Source organism: Artemia sp. Qi Xiang Cuo, chromosome 3 (assembly GCF_049724085.1).
Source record: "Artemia sp. Qi Xiang Cuo chromosome 3, ASM4972408v1, whole genome shotgun sequence".
Taxonomy (NCBI): Eukaryota; Metazoa; Arthropoda; class Branchiopoda; order Anostraca; family Artemiidae; genus Artemia; species Artemia sp. Qi Xiang Cuo.
In genome coordinates this window covers 85,733,847-85,750,605 of record NC_142796.1, presented here as the reverse complement: position 1 = coordinate 85,750,605, position 16,759 = coordinate 85,733,847, and the positions used below count along the sequence as shown (strand labels likewise).

The 16,759-nt window shown below is 34.4% G+C and overlaps 1 protein-coding gene across 2 annotated transcripts in view; it reads right to left on the bottom strand.

The window, feature by feature from the left end:
• Window positions 1-8,203: 8,203 nt before the first annotated feature.
• The window catches only part of Ubc10 (ubiquitin conjugating enzyme 10), a 29,150-nt gene continuing 20,594 nt past the window's right edge, over window positions 8,204-16,759 (bottom strand). For both annotated transcript variants that reach the window (XM_089087201.1, XM_089087202.1), the window contains exon 5: window positions 8,204-8,434. In XM_089087201.1, coding sequence (XP_088943327.1) covers window positions 8,280-8,434 — 155 coding nt within the window. In that variant the 3' untranslated portion in view covers window positions 8,204-8,279. The remainder of the gene's footprint in view (window positions 8,435-16,759) is intronic.

Genomic DNA, 16,759 nt, shown 5'->3' with positions numbered 1-16,759 from the left:
TTTTCTCTGTCTTTTTCACTTGATTTGGGAAAATTTGCTCCAGCTTTGACCCCCCCCCCACAGGATTTAAAAAAAATTAAGTCATTTGTCGGCACCAAAAGTGCCGTTTTTAGTGCCATTTGGAACTTGTTGATGGTTAAATTTATAGGAAGGACGTAAATATCAGCAATATCGTTTATATGAAAATATGTCTAAGATACCGATGACACCAATACGCCCAATAATGATACGTCCAAAAAAGTGATTTTCCTTGTTGTTTAAGGAGGGCGTCTGTAATTTCCCTGTACAATGTTTTCGACCATGCTGATTCCAATGGTACACTTTTCATTTTGATCTGACGCCCTTTTCGAGGGGCTTCAGGCTTTTTTCGAAATCACCATAAATTTCTTTTCGCAATACATTGTTACTTTTAAGATGAACCGAAATAAGTTACCATTCCTGAGTCAGTACCAGATGGAATTTTTATTTCACCAGACATTTTTTTTTTCAAAACTTGTTTTTTAACTTTTGGTTACTATGGGTTGTGGTTCGCTCTTTACAAGGTTGCAGCTGCTGCTGCAACCATGATAATTGCAGCTACCGCTGCAACCATGATGGTATAAGATGGCAATTTTTCACTAGGCAGTTTTTTTAACGCGTTTTTTTAACTTTTGGTTACTATTGGCTGTGGTTTACTCTTTACTAGGTTGCAGCTACCGCTGCAACCATGGTACCTTCCTGGGACATGCTTTAAAAAATGAGCCTAGAAAATAACTGTAAAATAGACATCAGTGCTACCCATGCAAAAAAGTGATTTTCCTTGGTGTTCAATGGGGGGACTGTAATTATCTTACATAAGGTTTTGGACCATGCTGATTGCAATCGAACACTTTTGCTTTTGATCTAACGCCATTTTCAAGGGATTTCAGGCTTCGAAATCACCATAAATTTTTTTTCGCAATAAACTTTTACTTTTAAGATTAACTGAAGCAATAGTTACCATTCCTGATTCAATGTCAGATGGTAATTTTTTTCACAAGGCAGTTTTTGTCAAAACACGTTTTCTGACTTTGGTTACTATGGGCTTTTGTTCGCTCTTTACTAGGTTGCAGCTGCCGCTCCAACCATTATTGGAACTTACTGATGGAGGAATTTATAGGAAGGAAGGACGCATATATGAGCAATATCTTTATATGAGCAACTAAAAATTTGCCTAGGATACAGGTAATACCAAAACGCCCAACAGCAACACGCTCATACCGATACGTGTTATATTGATTCGTTAGATGCCTATGCAGCGCAAATCCCTTTCTCCAAGAATTCTGGAGGGTCATATCATCTCTAAAAGCATAGATATTAAACCTTTGAACTATATGAACAAAATGGCTATCTCAAAATTTTGATTGGATGACTTTGCGGAGAGGGGGCCTGTAGGGAGGGACGGATAGTTGCACTCCAATCTTTTTGGTCACTCAAAAATGGCACTTACAAATTCAATTCTCTTTCCAGTAAGCCATTATACATCTTTATGATGTTCTGGTCATTCGCTAGCCCTGGTGGAAAAAAGAAAAAGAAAAAAGGGAGACATATCAGTGCTGACGATGCAAAAAAATAAGTTTGTTTCCTGTTCAAGGAGGGGGGCTTTAATTCTCCTGTATAAGGTTTTTAACTTTGCTGATTCCAATGCGACACTTTTCATTTTGATCTGATGCCATTTTCGAGGGGTTTCAGGCTCTTTTTCGAAATCACCATAAATTTTTTTGGCAATAAACTTTTACTTTTAAGACAAACCGAAATAATATTTACTGTTCCTGAATCAGTGTCAGATGGCAATTTTAAGATGATTTTAAGTGTCAGGTGATTAACCGAAACAATAGTTACCATTCCTGATTCAGTTTCAGATGGCAATTTTTTTTCACAAGACATTTTTTTTTCACAAGACATTTTTTTTGTCTTAAAAGTACAAGTTTATTGCGAAAAGGAATATATGGTGACTTCGAAAAAAAGCCTGAAGCCCCTCAAAAATGAAGTCAGATCAAAATCAAAACTGTACTATTGGAATCAGCATGGTCGAAAACCTGTTACAGGGAAATTACAGTCCCCCTCCTTGAACAACAAAAAATATAGCTTTTTTGCATCGGTAGCACTGATATGTCTCCCTTTTTTTATTCTTTCTTTTTTTTTCTAGGGGGGCTAGGGGTTGGCCAGAGCATCATAGAGAGATGCGTAATAGCTCATTCGAAAGGGAATTTCATTTGCAAGTACCCTTTTTAAGTGGCCAAAGAGATTGGAGGGCAACTAGCCCCCTTTCCCTTCAGGCCCCCTGTCTTCAAACGCATCCAATCAAAATTTTGAGAAAACCATCTTGTTTTACGTAGTTCAAATGTCCAATATCTTTTGTTTTAGTGATTCTTAATTGCTATTAAATTTAATTTTTTAAAAACAAAGGAAATCTATTTTGATATTAAAACAAAGAATTACAGATCTTTATCTTGTTAAAAAAAAAAAAACACGATTACTTTTCAGATAGTCCACTATTTTTCCAAATATGATGCGCTCATTTTTAAGAGAATATCACGTGAAGGCTCATTTTAAACCTATTTATTATATCTACGTGCTTTTTATCAATTTTACCATCCAGAAGGACCATATAGAACTAAAAACGGCACTTTTGGCACCACTTCTTAAGTGGAAGAGTTTGGAGGTATAAAACTGTACCATTGCAGTAATTATGGTTCAAAGCCCTTAACTGGAGGTTTATAAAACCCCTCAAATATAATCCCCCTCCAGACGCTCTTAGTAAGTTTCATAAATCGCCTACTCATCTTAGAAGTAAAAAATTATTGCGAAAAAAATTTAACTAAAACTAAAAACTTTTCAACTGAAAATCTACCAAAAATTATTCTTGAATGATCAACAGTTTTGAATTGAACCTTTAAACTTCATTCTGCGATGAAGCCTGTGTGCTAGTTCTAACGGCGGTAATTGAGGGGAAAGGGCGTTCTTTCATGGATGATGAACTTTATGTTATAGACTATAATTTGGTCTATGCTGTCAAGGTTGTTTGCATTATTTTCAATAGGTCCCTTACCTTCCATAGATCGGCGATAAATAAAAATTCTACTAGAAATCAGTTTTCAATTGAAACTAAGGAGTGCCATTAAAACTTAAAACGAACATATGTTATTCCGTATAAATAAAAAAGATCATGCCAGCGTTGTTTCTACATTAAATTTTAATCAAAAACGAACAAAGATTAATTTAAAAAAAAACAAAGCTTTTCCGAGGGAAGTAAAGAGCGAAGTTGAAACTTAAAACGGACAAAATTATTACTTCACAGCCTATCTAACATATATCAATGAAACTATTACAAATAAACCAACTAGTTATGTTTCCCTATGTTTCTAGGATTATAGAAAACTGGCGCTTTACTGAAAACACAAAAGTCAAGTATAAAAAACAGGAATATTGATTTGGGAGTCAAAAGTGAGTATGAAACCTGACAACAATTTGCAAAGGGGCGCCAATCCACAAAATTGTTCGATTGGGGTTAAGGCTTTTCGAAATCTATGGGGAGGAGGCAATTTTGATGTTTTTTCAATGGAAACACAAAACAAGGTTATTTTTACAATTTAGAGGAAGGGCGCAAGAAAATAAAGATGTACAGTTTTCGTACTTCAAGTCCTGGAAGGGTGGGGCATTTTTTTCAATAAACAGTATTTTTAAAATTGGTGTCCCTGCACACATAAGTCACTACTTTAGAAGATAATGTACTATAAATAGTGCAAATGTATTGCCTTTGGCAAGCTTGGCTATAATACAGTGGTGGATCCAGGGGAGCGAGGGGGGCGCACGCCCCCTAAAGTAGTGTAATTGACTTAATTAACGCAAGATTGCGTTAATTAAACCTGCTCCTGACGCAAGTCTATAGGTTTAACATATTTTGCCCCCCTAAGAAAATCCTGGATCCGCCCCTGCTATGATATTTCCCTCTTCAAACAAAATATTTGAAAGTAAAAATCACCCAATGAATATGACTCACACAATTGAATTGAAGATCAACTATTTGTAACGGGAAAGTGTTGAGCGTAATTCATCTCAGTATGGGCAGATGTTTGTGCTTATGGAAGCGAAAATGGAGTAAAAATTATCTGAAAATAATTAACCTACTTCTCAAGATGTTCAGTAACTCCTAAAGCATCTAAAACATTTTATTTTTTTCTATTTGCTGATTGCTATAATCAAAGTGAAACATATCACTAAAATGTAGTATGTGTGCAAATTAGATTAAGTGAAGGACAAAATTACCTTTTTGATTTGAAGTAATTTTTACAAAAGTAATAAAAAAAAATAAAGAAATAAATTATCGAGCGAATCAGCCAGATAAAGAAATAGTTTCGTGAAAGCATTTGCTACAAATTGGCAACCGCATGGAAAGGAGGTTGACCGCCCCACCTTGGAAGACCAAAAACCTACACACAGCGGTGTCAATTGAGGGGAAGGAAAAGGGTTATTGCCCCCTATATTATGAAAACCCACTTTTACTTAGGTATTTTCATATAAAATAGAAAAAGCCAAAGCTGCCACTCTAAGTTTTGAAAAATACTTGTTTGTACCTTCGTTAAAAAGTAAAAAACACATGCCCCCAATGTATTTTCTTAGTGGTTGCATATTGCCCTTCTTGGTCCCCAGCCCTCTAAGCTAAAATTATACGTTCACATGTCCCCTAAAAAAGCTACATGGAAGTTCCAACTTTATCCCCCAAACCACTCACAAGATATTGCAAATATATGTTTGGTAACCTGGCAAGACATAGTGTCTTTTGTTTACCTCGCTACTGAACCGTAAATGATGCGTCTGAAGAGACTATCTGCCTTGCAGATAAGAAAACGTATAGAGTCCCATAGCAGCTTATGGTGCAAGAACGCCTGGGCTGGCCGAAGATAAAAAAATAGATTCAACGCCATCCCACGACGCAAACTTTAAGTCCCCCGGCCGTTCGCCCTTCCTTCAACTACATTATCTCCAATTCTCAACCTTATTTCCACCCACATCTCGAATATGCTTGTCCAGTTTGGCACCCTGGTATTCGTGAAGAATCGAAAAAAATTGAATCTATCGAAAAAAGAGCCTTGCGAATAATTTTCAAAGAAGGCAAGGTGCCATACTCTGCTTCTAGAAGAGCTAGGTTAGAAACCCTTGAACGCCGGGGGGGTTACGTTGTCCCACCGTTTTACAAAAAATACAAAAACAAAACCTCGCACGGAAAGCATTTTCCCCAAACGTCACTTTCCCCATCCAGATTGTAGCCGCCTCGAGCTGTCTCTGGATCCATTTTTATTTTCCCCCCATTCGCTGCTTTACCTCCAGATATGAAAAAAAAACTTTGTCGCCTTCATTGCAGAAAAAATGAACAAGATATCCCGCTAGTTTCTCCTTTTTTTGTTGGATGCCGGTGCTGCCCAGTTTTTTTTAATTTTTTTGCTTGCCCCTCCCCCCTTTTTCTGTGTCTCTTTTAATTTTTTTAACGTACATTTATTTTATTTTTTAGTTTAATTTGACTAGTTTTTATCTTTCCAAGTTTTTAGTTGACATTTTACAGTTAAATTATTGACTTACAAATGATTACCGTATTCATTCTTTATTGCTGTTGTTTTGGTATTCTTTGCCAGTGTTCCAGATTTCGTGTTTTTTTTAATGATATTTTTTACTCCAAGGTCCGAATTCGGCTCTTCGAGGCTTGTGATAGTGTTTTTGTGAAATAAATATCTTATCTTTTTTTTATCATCCAAATTTTGCCCTGATATTGTATATGGTATTTTGATTATCTGGATGCACTTTGTGTCTTTTAATTTAGCTCTGCCCTCCCAACCTGAGTCACAATTCAACTTCTGCTCGTCCCTCACCCACAAAACCCTAAGTTGTAAGTTTCAATTTGACAACCTCCTGAGAGCTTACAGTGCATAACATGCTAGTGGAACGGAAATTAAAGCTGTCTAGTCCCATCTCTGAAAAATATAAATATATATAAAATGTAAATCCCCTTAGCCCACCCTTCCTTTCCTTTCTCCAAGAGTAGTTGAAGGTTTTAACTTCATGCCATATGTCACTGCCGGTATACTAAAGATATACAATTACGATTGCCCGGACACAAATAATGTCTTCCAATCTACCACTTCCCCATAAGTAAAATTTGGGGTCCAATTGTCCTCCCCCCACCATAAAAAAATCCTAAAATTTTCAACTGCTTCTCCCAAGCCCAAGCAATTCCAGAGACATTACAGATTAACCGAAAACTCTGGTGCAAGTAGCGTCTTTTGATTACTCGTGTATGCTTGTCGTTTTAAAGTATAACCGTAATAAAGTCTAGAAATCTTGACCTAGCAAATGATCCCTATGAGTTCCAAGCTGTTGGGACAACTATAACCAAACTTGGCTTACTTTTCTACTAAAGCCTATCTGTGAAAAAATCAAAATTTACGTGACTTAGGGCCATTGCCATTGCGTCTATGGATGAAACGCTTGAATCCGAACCATGCTTCTTATACGTTTTGTCTTTTTTGAACGAAATTACTATCTCACGAGTTTGATCCAATATCAACGGGATTATCGAGGGATTTGTTGCAGAAAGGGCACGAGAGGAAAGGTGGTTGCCATTCAACCACTTTCAGCCCTTAAAATGGGGACTGGAACCCCCAACTTTCAATCAAATTAGCCCCTTTCTCGTTTCTACGACCACTCTTTCCGTACAAAGAGATCAGAGAAGAAGCTGTTTAGACCCTTTTATCAGGGGCGTCGTTTGGAGGGGTCAAGGGGGCAGTCCCCCCAATAATGTGGAGAAAAAATTATTATATATACCACAATCAATAAATCTTGGTAAAATATTCCGTTTTAGCTTTGCGGACAATTGATTTCAGTATATTACGGAACTATTCAAATGCTTCTAGATTTGCATCACTCGGTCTGTTCTTAGACACTCTAGAGGTTCTGTTTCCCTTTTATTGACTTGAGGGTTTCAGATGTTGTCAGATGTTGTCCACACAGCGATGGGCGTTGATCTTTTTGAACGACTTAAAGGAGGTTTTCGACAATGAAACGTAAATTCCCCCTTAACGGTATAATAAAACTGGCCAAAAATCATGTTATAATTAACTAAATTAATATTTTCTGGCAATCCAAAACCCCACGATGATATAATCAAATCTACTTTTAGTCTATCCAGCTGCACTGGTGAGTAACAGAATCTCATTTTTTCATGGGGGACTGTTTTTTGAAGATTTCGGGAGTTTGAAGCAAAACTCCAACTGAGAAAGGGTAACTCCAACTGAGAAAGGGTCAGAAGTATTGGAAAGCAACACTTCATTCTTAATGGAGTGTAATGATAAAAATAACGTTGTCAATTAATGTTGCTGACTCGTTTGAAATGCGTGTCAGTATGTTTATACAAGGAGCTAATCCATACAAAATTACTAAATACAAGAGATCAGAAGCATGCCTAGATGACGTATCCCCAAGGTCAATGTTAAAATCACCCACCGATATAATTTCAGACTTTCCAGTATAAATGTTTCTAAGACCGTCGTAGATCATCTAAAATTCTTTCGTGGATCCGCTTGGAGATCGACACACTTTGCCAATTATTACCTTTTCCTTAGCGTTGATGGGGACTTCTATAAAATGCGACTCAAATACCTGTCCTTTATTTGTGCTTAAATTACATCTTAGGATGGCATGTAAATTATTCTGGACACGAAATCCCAGTCCACTTTTTTGGGCTGTCTTCCGGTAACTTTTTTGAGCTGGCCGGTAACTGTGGGGCACGAATTCTTCTGGAGTCCAAAATCTCAGCTCCTCCACAAACACACTATCAATAACTTTCATAAACATTCAAATTGGGGGCTCTACCTACCGGATTATTTATAATTCCATTAAAATTATCTCTCTGAAGTTCATATTCATTTAATTTCCCTTCTGTAATATTAGCGTTATTCCTCAATGAACAGACGATCTCAAACATAATTACCTACCAATGCAGGTGATGAAAAGACCACCCCGTATTCAGGAGAATAATCTAAGAGGCTTTGTCTTCTTTACGCTTCTTAGGACTTGGCTTTGCCTCTTTTTTCTCTAGACCCCAAAAAATAACCCAAAATTGTAGATAAAATAACCTAAGACAGTAAAAACTATCCGTTGTACATCAAAGTAAGAAAACATCAGACTGCTGTATCACGAACAAGACTTTATTAACGAGACTCAAATTCGAAAAAGATATAAAATTGATCCATATCACAAACTGGGGCTTAGTCAGTAGGGCGTTTTTCACTATGCTTTTTCGTGTGTTCCTCGGCCGTTTTCATATATTTCTTCTTATCCTTCATAATCTCTTCAGCAATCTCTGTTCTAAGAGGATGGTCAGCCTCCGGGTTATTTACAAGGTCATATAATGCATGTAGAACTGAAAGAAAAATTAATTTTTAAAGTACAAAAGATATTAAAAAAATTTTCCCCTTGGACCTATTTTAGGTCTATTGATGCCTACAAATCACGATTGTCTAAGATCTTTTGATGCCGTGCCACATTTTTATCAGTGTTACATTGAACAGTGAACAGTGATACAACTACATTGAACAGTGAAGATAATTAAGAAACAGCCACACATAAGAAGCAAGAATGATCCTTACACTATAAAAAATCCATGTTTCCACTTTGCAAAAAAAACTGTGTTGCTTTATATCTATGCTATTATGTGCTATATCTTATTTTTTTTCGTCCTATTTCGGAATGGGGTTAGTGATCACTCAATGTAGCTACAATTTTATTTTCATATTTCTACCTTAATATGTTCTCACTTCATTCTTCTGTTTATTTAAACCAACCCCTTCTGAAAAGCTTTGGTAAGCCATAGGACTTCGTATATCTTCCCTTAAAAAGCAAACTATACAGAGTCTTAAATTACATTAAATAAGCTATTTGATTATAATTATTTTATCGGCAAACAAAATCTAGTCCTTAGGGGGATCAAAACAAGGGGATTTTTAGGCCGCAGCTATTTTTCTAAGATCTTGGTAAATTTTGGAGAAATTCATTCCCCCAAACCATTTTTCCCACACCCCCCTCCCCCCAAAAAAAAATACAATCCTTATAAAAGTCTGGAAGTGGTAGAATGCGCTGTAAAAATACTGCTTGAATGATTGAAGTAGTTCTTCTATCAGACAGTTGGATGTAAAACTTTATTTCACTTTCCCATTTCAACAATATGTAACATATCTACCTTTCTACTAAATTTATTTACGGATTGTGAGTGCGTATCAAGGATGATACTCTTACTCAGCCTGATTCTGAAGAATCATAATATGTCTTTATCGACATTGTTGTTGGGTTCGAAGACTAAGGCCCTCGGGCACCACCTGGGACCCTTGAGATTACAATCCTGACTATATAGATTAGATGGATTAGGATTATCCTATATTTGGAATGAGGGGCTAGGACCCTCAGATCAGTGTGAGCCGTTTTTGGCTATGATTATAGAAAGAACAAAAGACCAGGAAGTCCAAATGTGGACCCAGGCAGTTAAAACATCTGAAACATTGAAGTTTTATTCCCACGTAAAAGAGATATTTGGATTTGAATATTATTTTAAACTAGGATTAACGGGGGAGACATTGAGGACTTGGTTTCGGATCCGAGCGAATTGCCTGCCACTAAAAAATAGAAAAAGAGTATTTGAAAGAAAAAGGGTGGCCACAGATAGCGGATTACTCTTGCCCCAGATGTAACCTAGGTATTGAGGATGTGGCCCATATTCTCACCGAGTGCCAGCAACTTTCTCTATTAAGGGAAAAGTATTTTGAGGGAAGAAAGAACTTGGAGTTCCCAGGGATCCTTAAAACGACAGTAAAAAGGATAATCAGGCAGTTATGTAAATATGTAAATGAAGCATTGACATCAATGAGAGAAACTTGATATTTTTGTTATTTTTTTGCTGAGTGAAATTAAAAATATTGTTCTTTATGGCCTGTTTTTTTGGCTTATAATAAATTATTATTATTATTGTTATTATTATAATAACAAAAATGTAAAACTGAATGCGACTATGAACATTTGACTAGAGCAGATTTAATCTCTATTTTGACATTTTTGCCATTCGACATAATATATCTGTAAGTGTGAGGGGGAGTTACTGTCAGCTTCAACGGCCGTTCCTTAAGTAATCCTGGCATAAAAGACGCATAGTATTTTTATACATCAAAAGAACTGGCTTTTCATACTGATTTCAAATAAATAAAATTCATTAAGTTTAACGTTACCCAACAAAAGCTACGAGCCTGAATTAATTTGCTTGATTTACAATAAAGGAGGAAAATACCCAAAAAAGTCAGGCGATTTCAACAAAAATCACATCAACACATTCAAAATATCAGAGAACCCTGCTATAGAGGATTTGAGCTCCTATCTATAAAGATGCGGTATTTTGTGCTTTTTGGGAGAAGGAAGATCCTTGTCACTTTAATATTCATGTACAAGCTTAAACCGCTTAAACAGCATATAATCTATTTTAATTTGGACTAGTTTTAGTGGTCCTTGTCGCCTTAATATTTATGTTACAGCTTAAACTACTTAAACCGTTAAATTTATTTCGGTTTGCACTAGTTTAAGTAGTCCTTGTCCCTTAAATATTCATGTTCGAGCTTAAACCGCTTAAACAGCTTAAATTTATTTTGATTTGGATTAGTTTAAGTAGTCCTATCCCTTTTATATTTATGTTACAGCTTAGATCGCTTAAATTTATATCGATTTGGACTAGTCTTAGTAGTCCTTGTCCCTTTGATATTTATTTTACAGCTCAAATTTTGGTATTTGGCATTACTTTTAACTTTCCACTTCATTTTTACTTATTATATTATCTTCTCTCACACTTTTTCACATTTATTTCGAAAATGAACTACAAACAATTGTCAAATCAATCGTTGAAGAAGATTTATTCTACCTAAGATCCTTTTAAATAATGGTACCAATTCACGGAAATGTAGCAGAGAGGGCAAGGCATTTTTATTCTATTTCTTTTAATAAGGATACAAAAAAAGAATTTTTTTTAAAATCAGGGTAGGAGGGAATCTTTTTTTTTATTCTATTACTTTTTATTATTATTCTTACATAGGGTGGGTTCCAGAACTCAATTATCATTAATGAATTTTTTTTTCGTTCCAAAACAACAAATAACACAAAATTAAAAACGGTTTGTATTAGTATAAGTGAGGAGCGGACTACAATGTCAGCCCCTTTGATATATCTTGATCACTTTACTGGCATTTTTAGCCCCCTAACTTACTGAATGGAAAGTAACTCTTTTTACCTACAGAATGGTAAGCAACTCTTGTTACTTACCATTTTAGGCTGAAAGTAGTGACAAATAAGAATCATTTAAAGACCAACACGGATTGGTAGATATTGATACTTTTAAATGATGAAATAAAAAAACAAGTTTTTTTTTACTGAAAGTAAGGACTCTGTTCACAACTGTTTGACTCTGTCTCACAACTTTTTTTTTAAAACAATAAAAAACTTTAGCGTAAAGAGCGAGGCGTTGAGGAGGGGACAGCCCCTTTCATATACGGAATAATTTCTGTTCGTTTTAAGTTTTAATGTTGCTCCTTACTTTCAGTTCAAAAAACTTGTTTTTTTTTTAATTTAATTTCTGATCGTCTTTTTACCTACAGAATGGTAAGTAACTCTTGTTACTTACCATTTTAGGCTGAAAGTAGCGACAAATAAGGATCATTTAAAGACCAACACGGATTGGTAGATATTGATACTTTTCAATGATTAAATAAAAAAAACAAGTTTTTTTTTGACTGAAAGTAAGGACGACATTAAAACTTAAAACGAACAGAAATTATTCTGTATATGAAAGGGGCTGTCCCATCCTCAACGCCTCGCTCTTTACGCTAAAGTTTTTTATTGTTTGAAAAAAAATAGAGTTGTAAGAAAGTCAAACTTTAGCGTAAAGAGGGAGGCATTGAGGAGGGGACAGCCCCTTTCATATACGGAATCATTTCTGGTCGTTTTAAGTTTTAACGTCGTTCCTTACTTTCAGTTAAAAAAACTTTTTTTTTTATTTAATTTTTGAACGTTTTTGAATTAATGCATGTTTTGATTTTGACGCACCGTATATGTATAATTAAAACAAAATTTGCATATTGGTTTTACTTTTATTTGGTTAAATGACTTTCTCGAAACTTGTTTAATTTTATTTACGAACGTTTTTATTAGTAATAAATATACGTAACTTACGAATTAACTTACGTAACGAACTTCTATATTCATAGATTTTTAATACGTATATTAGGGGGTTCGCCCCCTAGTCAATACCTTGCTCTTTAAGCTAAAGTTCGTATTTTGTTCCAATTCTTTAAAAATGACCCATTAATCACAAAGGCCGTTAATTAGAATAAATAGCTCTTATAACAGTACTAAAAAATCTTTGGCTTAAAGAGCGTGGTATTTACTAGGGGATGAAACCAATCATATATGTACTAATTTCAGATCGTTTTAAGTTTTGATGTTGCTCCTTACTTTCAGTTGAAAAACTTGTTTTTTTTTTATTTAATTACTGATCATTTTCTTTAATAATGCTGGGAAATCCGGCGCCCCCTTCATAGCAATGTCCCTTCCCCCATGGAAACTTCTTTCACGGAAAGATCCTCCCCTATAACCCCCGACCCCCCCCCCTTACACCTACCAGAAAAAAATCCCCCCTGAAAACGTCTGTATACTTCCCAATAACCAATACTAAATGTTAACATTGGGTAAAGTTCATAACTTTCAACTTTCCCCCCGGGGACTCCGGGGGATTAATTCATCCTAAAAGACATAGTTATCCTATTTTCGACCATGCTGAACAAAATGGCTATCTCAAAGTTTTGATCAGGTGACTGGGAAAAAATGAGCGTGGGAGGGGGCCTAGTTGCCCTCCATTTTTTTTTTGGTCACTTAAAAAGGGCACTAGAACTTTTAATTTCCGTTCCAATGGGCCCTCCCACGATAGTCTAGGGCCACTGGGTCGATACGATCACCCCTTTCAGCCTATTTCAGTTTATTTGAATCTTCGATATGCAATGACCTAAATTATAATACATTTGATATGACACGGATTAAACATATTTTAAATACTTAAACATATTTTTGAATATGCAGGATATTTATCGTCGTTCTATTCTCCACCAGACGAGTGAGATAGTTAACTTTTTTCTAAATATTATATTGGAATAATCTGTGTTTTCATTTGTTTTTGTCTTCACTTTCCTTAAATAGCTCTTTCAATCTATGCGTATTGCATACAAAATGTTATGCAAATAAGCAACTAATTCTAACCCCCTTGTCAATGCTTTCTCACCTGACCATTTAATTATTAAAAAATTTACTGAATAAAAAAGAAAAACCAAACAATTTTTTTTTTAGCAAATTTGTCAGAGAAATTTCTTAGATGGCGTCACTTGAAAAAAAAAATGGAAATAAACCGTAATAGTAGTTCAACTAGTTCTTAGACAAACTATAAGTTCTAAAGAAAACGCTGAAATTTGAAATTTTGGAACAGGTCATCGACGCATAGTCTTTCAGCTCTGAGTCAAAACCGTAGGGAAACAAATATCCACCAACCTAAAGACCTATTCCTCGGTGACGTTAAAACTGGCTGGCAAAGCACAGAACTAATCTCTGCCAAGTTCGTAATAGCCATTATTATCGTTATTCAGCGTTAATCAACATAAAGACCTATTCCTCGGTGATGTCAAAACTGGCTGGCAAAGCACGGAACTAATCTCTGCCAAGTTCGTAATAGCCATTATTATCGTTATTCAGCGTTAATCAACATAAAGACATATTCCTCGGTGACGTTAAAACTGGCTGGCAAAGCACGGAACTAATCTGTGCCAAGTTCGTAATAGCCATTATTATCGTTATTCAGCGTTAATCAACATAAAGGCCTATTCCTCGGTGATGTTAAAACTGGCTGGCAAAGCACGGAACTAATCTCTGCCAAGTTCGTAATAGCCATTATTATCGTTATTCAGCGTTAATCAACATAAAGACATATTCCTCGGTGACGTTAAAACTGGCTGGCAAAGCACGGAACTAATCTGTGCCAAGTTCGTAATAGCCATTATTATCGTTATTCAGCGTTAATCAACATAAAGACCTATTCCTCGGTGACGTTAAAACTGGCTGGCAAAGCACGGAACTAATCTGTGCCAAGTTCGTAATAGCCATTATTATCGTTATTCAGCGTTAATCAAAATAAAGACCTATTCCTCGGTGATGTCAAAACTGGCTGGCAAAGCACGGAACTAATCTCTGCCAAGTTCGTAATAGCCATTATTATCGTTATTCAGCGTTAATCAACATAAAGACATATTCCTCGGTGACGTTAAAACTGGCTGGCAAAGCACGGAACTAATCTGTGCCAAGTTCGTAATAGCCATTATTATCGTTATTCAGCGTTAATCAACATAAAGACCTATTCCTCGGTGATGTCAAAACTGGCTGGCAAAGCACGGAACTAATCTCTGCCAAGTTCGTAATAGCCATTATTATCGTTATTCAGCGTTAATCAACATAAAAGGCCTATTCCTCGGTGATGTTAAAACTGGCTGGCAAAGCACGGAACTAATCTCTGCCAAGTTCGTAATAGCCATTATTATCGTTATTCAGCGTTAATCAACATAAAGACATATTCCTCGGTGACGTTAAAACTGGCTGGCAAAGCACGGAACAAATTTCTGCGAAGTTCGTAACAGCCCATTCGTAATAAAATTGTGTATAAGAATAATATTTAGAAGTAACTTATTTAGTATTAATCCTTATTTTCTAAGTAATTTAAAAGAGGTGGGGAGGACGCAAATAGCGCCATTAAATAATAATATTACGAACAAACATTTGAAATATCACCCTTCTTAAACTAACCCTTCTCAAAATATTATCGACATTAGAAACAAAACCCTTCAGTTGTTTTTTTTCTATTATTCCATTGGGATATAGCGGAATAAATATTCGCTTACGCTAAGACATATATCCTAAGGATGTCCGGGAAGCGAAGAGAAATCAAAATGTGTAAAACTACCCTATTTGTAATGAAATCTTACATTGTTCTTTTATTTATTTAGTATTTGTACTTAGTATAAGTATAAGTTTATTTTATAAATTTTATTTAATTTATCTATTTTTTAATAATAAATAAATTTATTTAATATAATAATTTAATAAATGTATATATATAATAAATAAATCAAATAAATTTATTATTAATTAAATAAATTTATTAGTATAATAAAATAACAATAAATAAATTTAATTTATTAGTATAAATTTAGTATTTAGTATAAATTTATGTAGTATTTGTTAAATAGTTGAAAGGGGTTGAGGTGGGAGGGAGAACTGGAATTTATACCTTAAACCACAACGTGGAAATTTTACGGAAAAATTCAGGAATATCTTTTCTAGCCTAACGCGTTACCTATGCAATCTATTTTATTTAAACAAATTTTTTTTTTTTTAAAAATAAAAAAAATTTTTTTTAATTTTACTAAACAAATTTATTTTGCATTTTTTTGTTAATTTTTTTACTAGACAAATTGACTGTGGGGGTGGGACTGAGGGAGGGGAGGGAGGAGAACTGGGATATTTCCTATAAATCATATCATGAATATTTAAGGCAGTAAGTTTGAAGAGCAATAAGCTTCAATAGAAAACCTTCAATAATTTTTCCAGAACGAGGAAGTGAAACAAATATTCGCTAGCATGAGGACATATTTTATGAACGACATAAAAATCTGAATTTGACTCCTAGTACCTCGCTTAAGGTCTGTTTTTTTTTCATCATGTATAAATTCTCGGACAAACAAGATGCCTCCCCCCCCTGACATGACCTTGAATATACCTAGTTATTAACATAAATAAAGCGTCGTTTTTGCAAGTGGAACGCTTTAAAAGAAAGTCTTTTGTTTCTAAAAAAACACAAAGAATTGAGTTAAGGAATTTGACTCATTTTTGAATTGATTTAAGGAGTCAGCATTGAGTTAAGGAATTCCTTGAGTTTGAATTTAACTCAAGGAACATTCATGGATTCTCGAGAAAAATATTTTTTCTAATTTTTAGTAAATTTTGAAAACGACTTTATTTCTTTCTTTTTCTTAATTTATATAAAAAATAAAAGGTTAAACAAAACAAAAGATAAAAAAAATAGCAACAAAACTTTAAATAATAATGCGAATATTTCGACTCCACGTCCGGGAGCGTTTTTCAAAAAAAGGAAAAAGAAACAATTAAAGAAACAAATCATCTAAAGAAAACGAAAACTAACACACAAGAGAAAAAAAAGGAACAAACGACGAATATATATATATATATATATATATATATATAATATATATATATATATATATATATATATATGTATGTATATAAATTTAGAATATGTATTTGTGTTTAAATAGGTACTCAGCAGGGGTGTTTTTCAAAATCAAATTTCTTAGTTGTAGTTCTATTTGAATGTTATGTAAATTCGTTTTTTGGTATTTTTTTATTTCTTTTGTTGTATTTTATATATATATATATATATATATATATATATATATATATATATATATATATATATATATATATATATATATATATATATATATATATATATATATATTTCACATAAATTATTTTGGAATCTCAGCCTTCTTTTAGTAAAAAAAAAAATGATTTAATTTTTTCTAAGATTAAAATTTATCTTATCTAA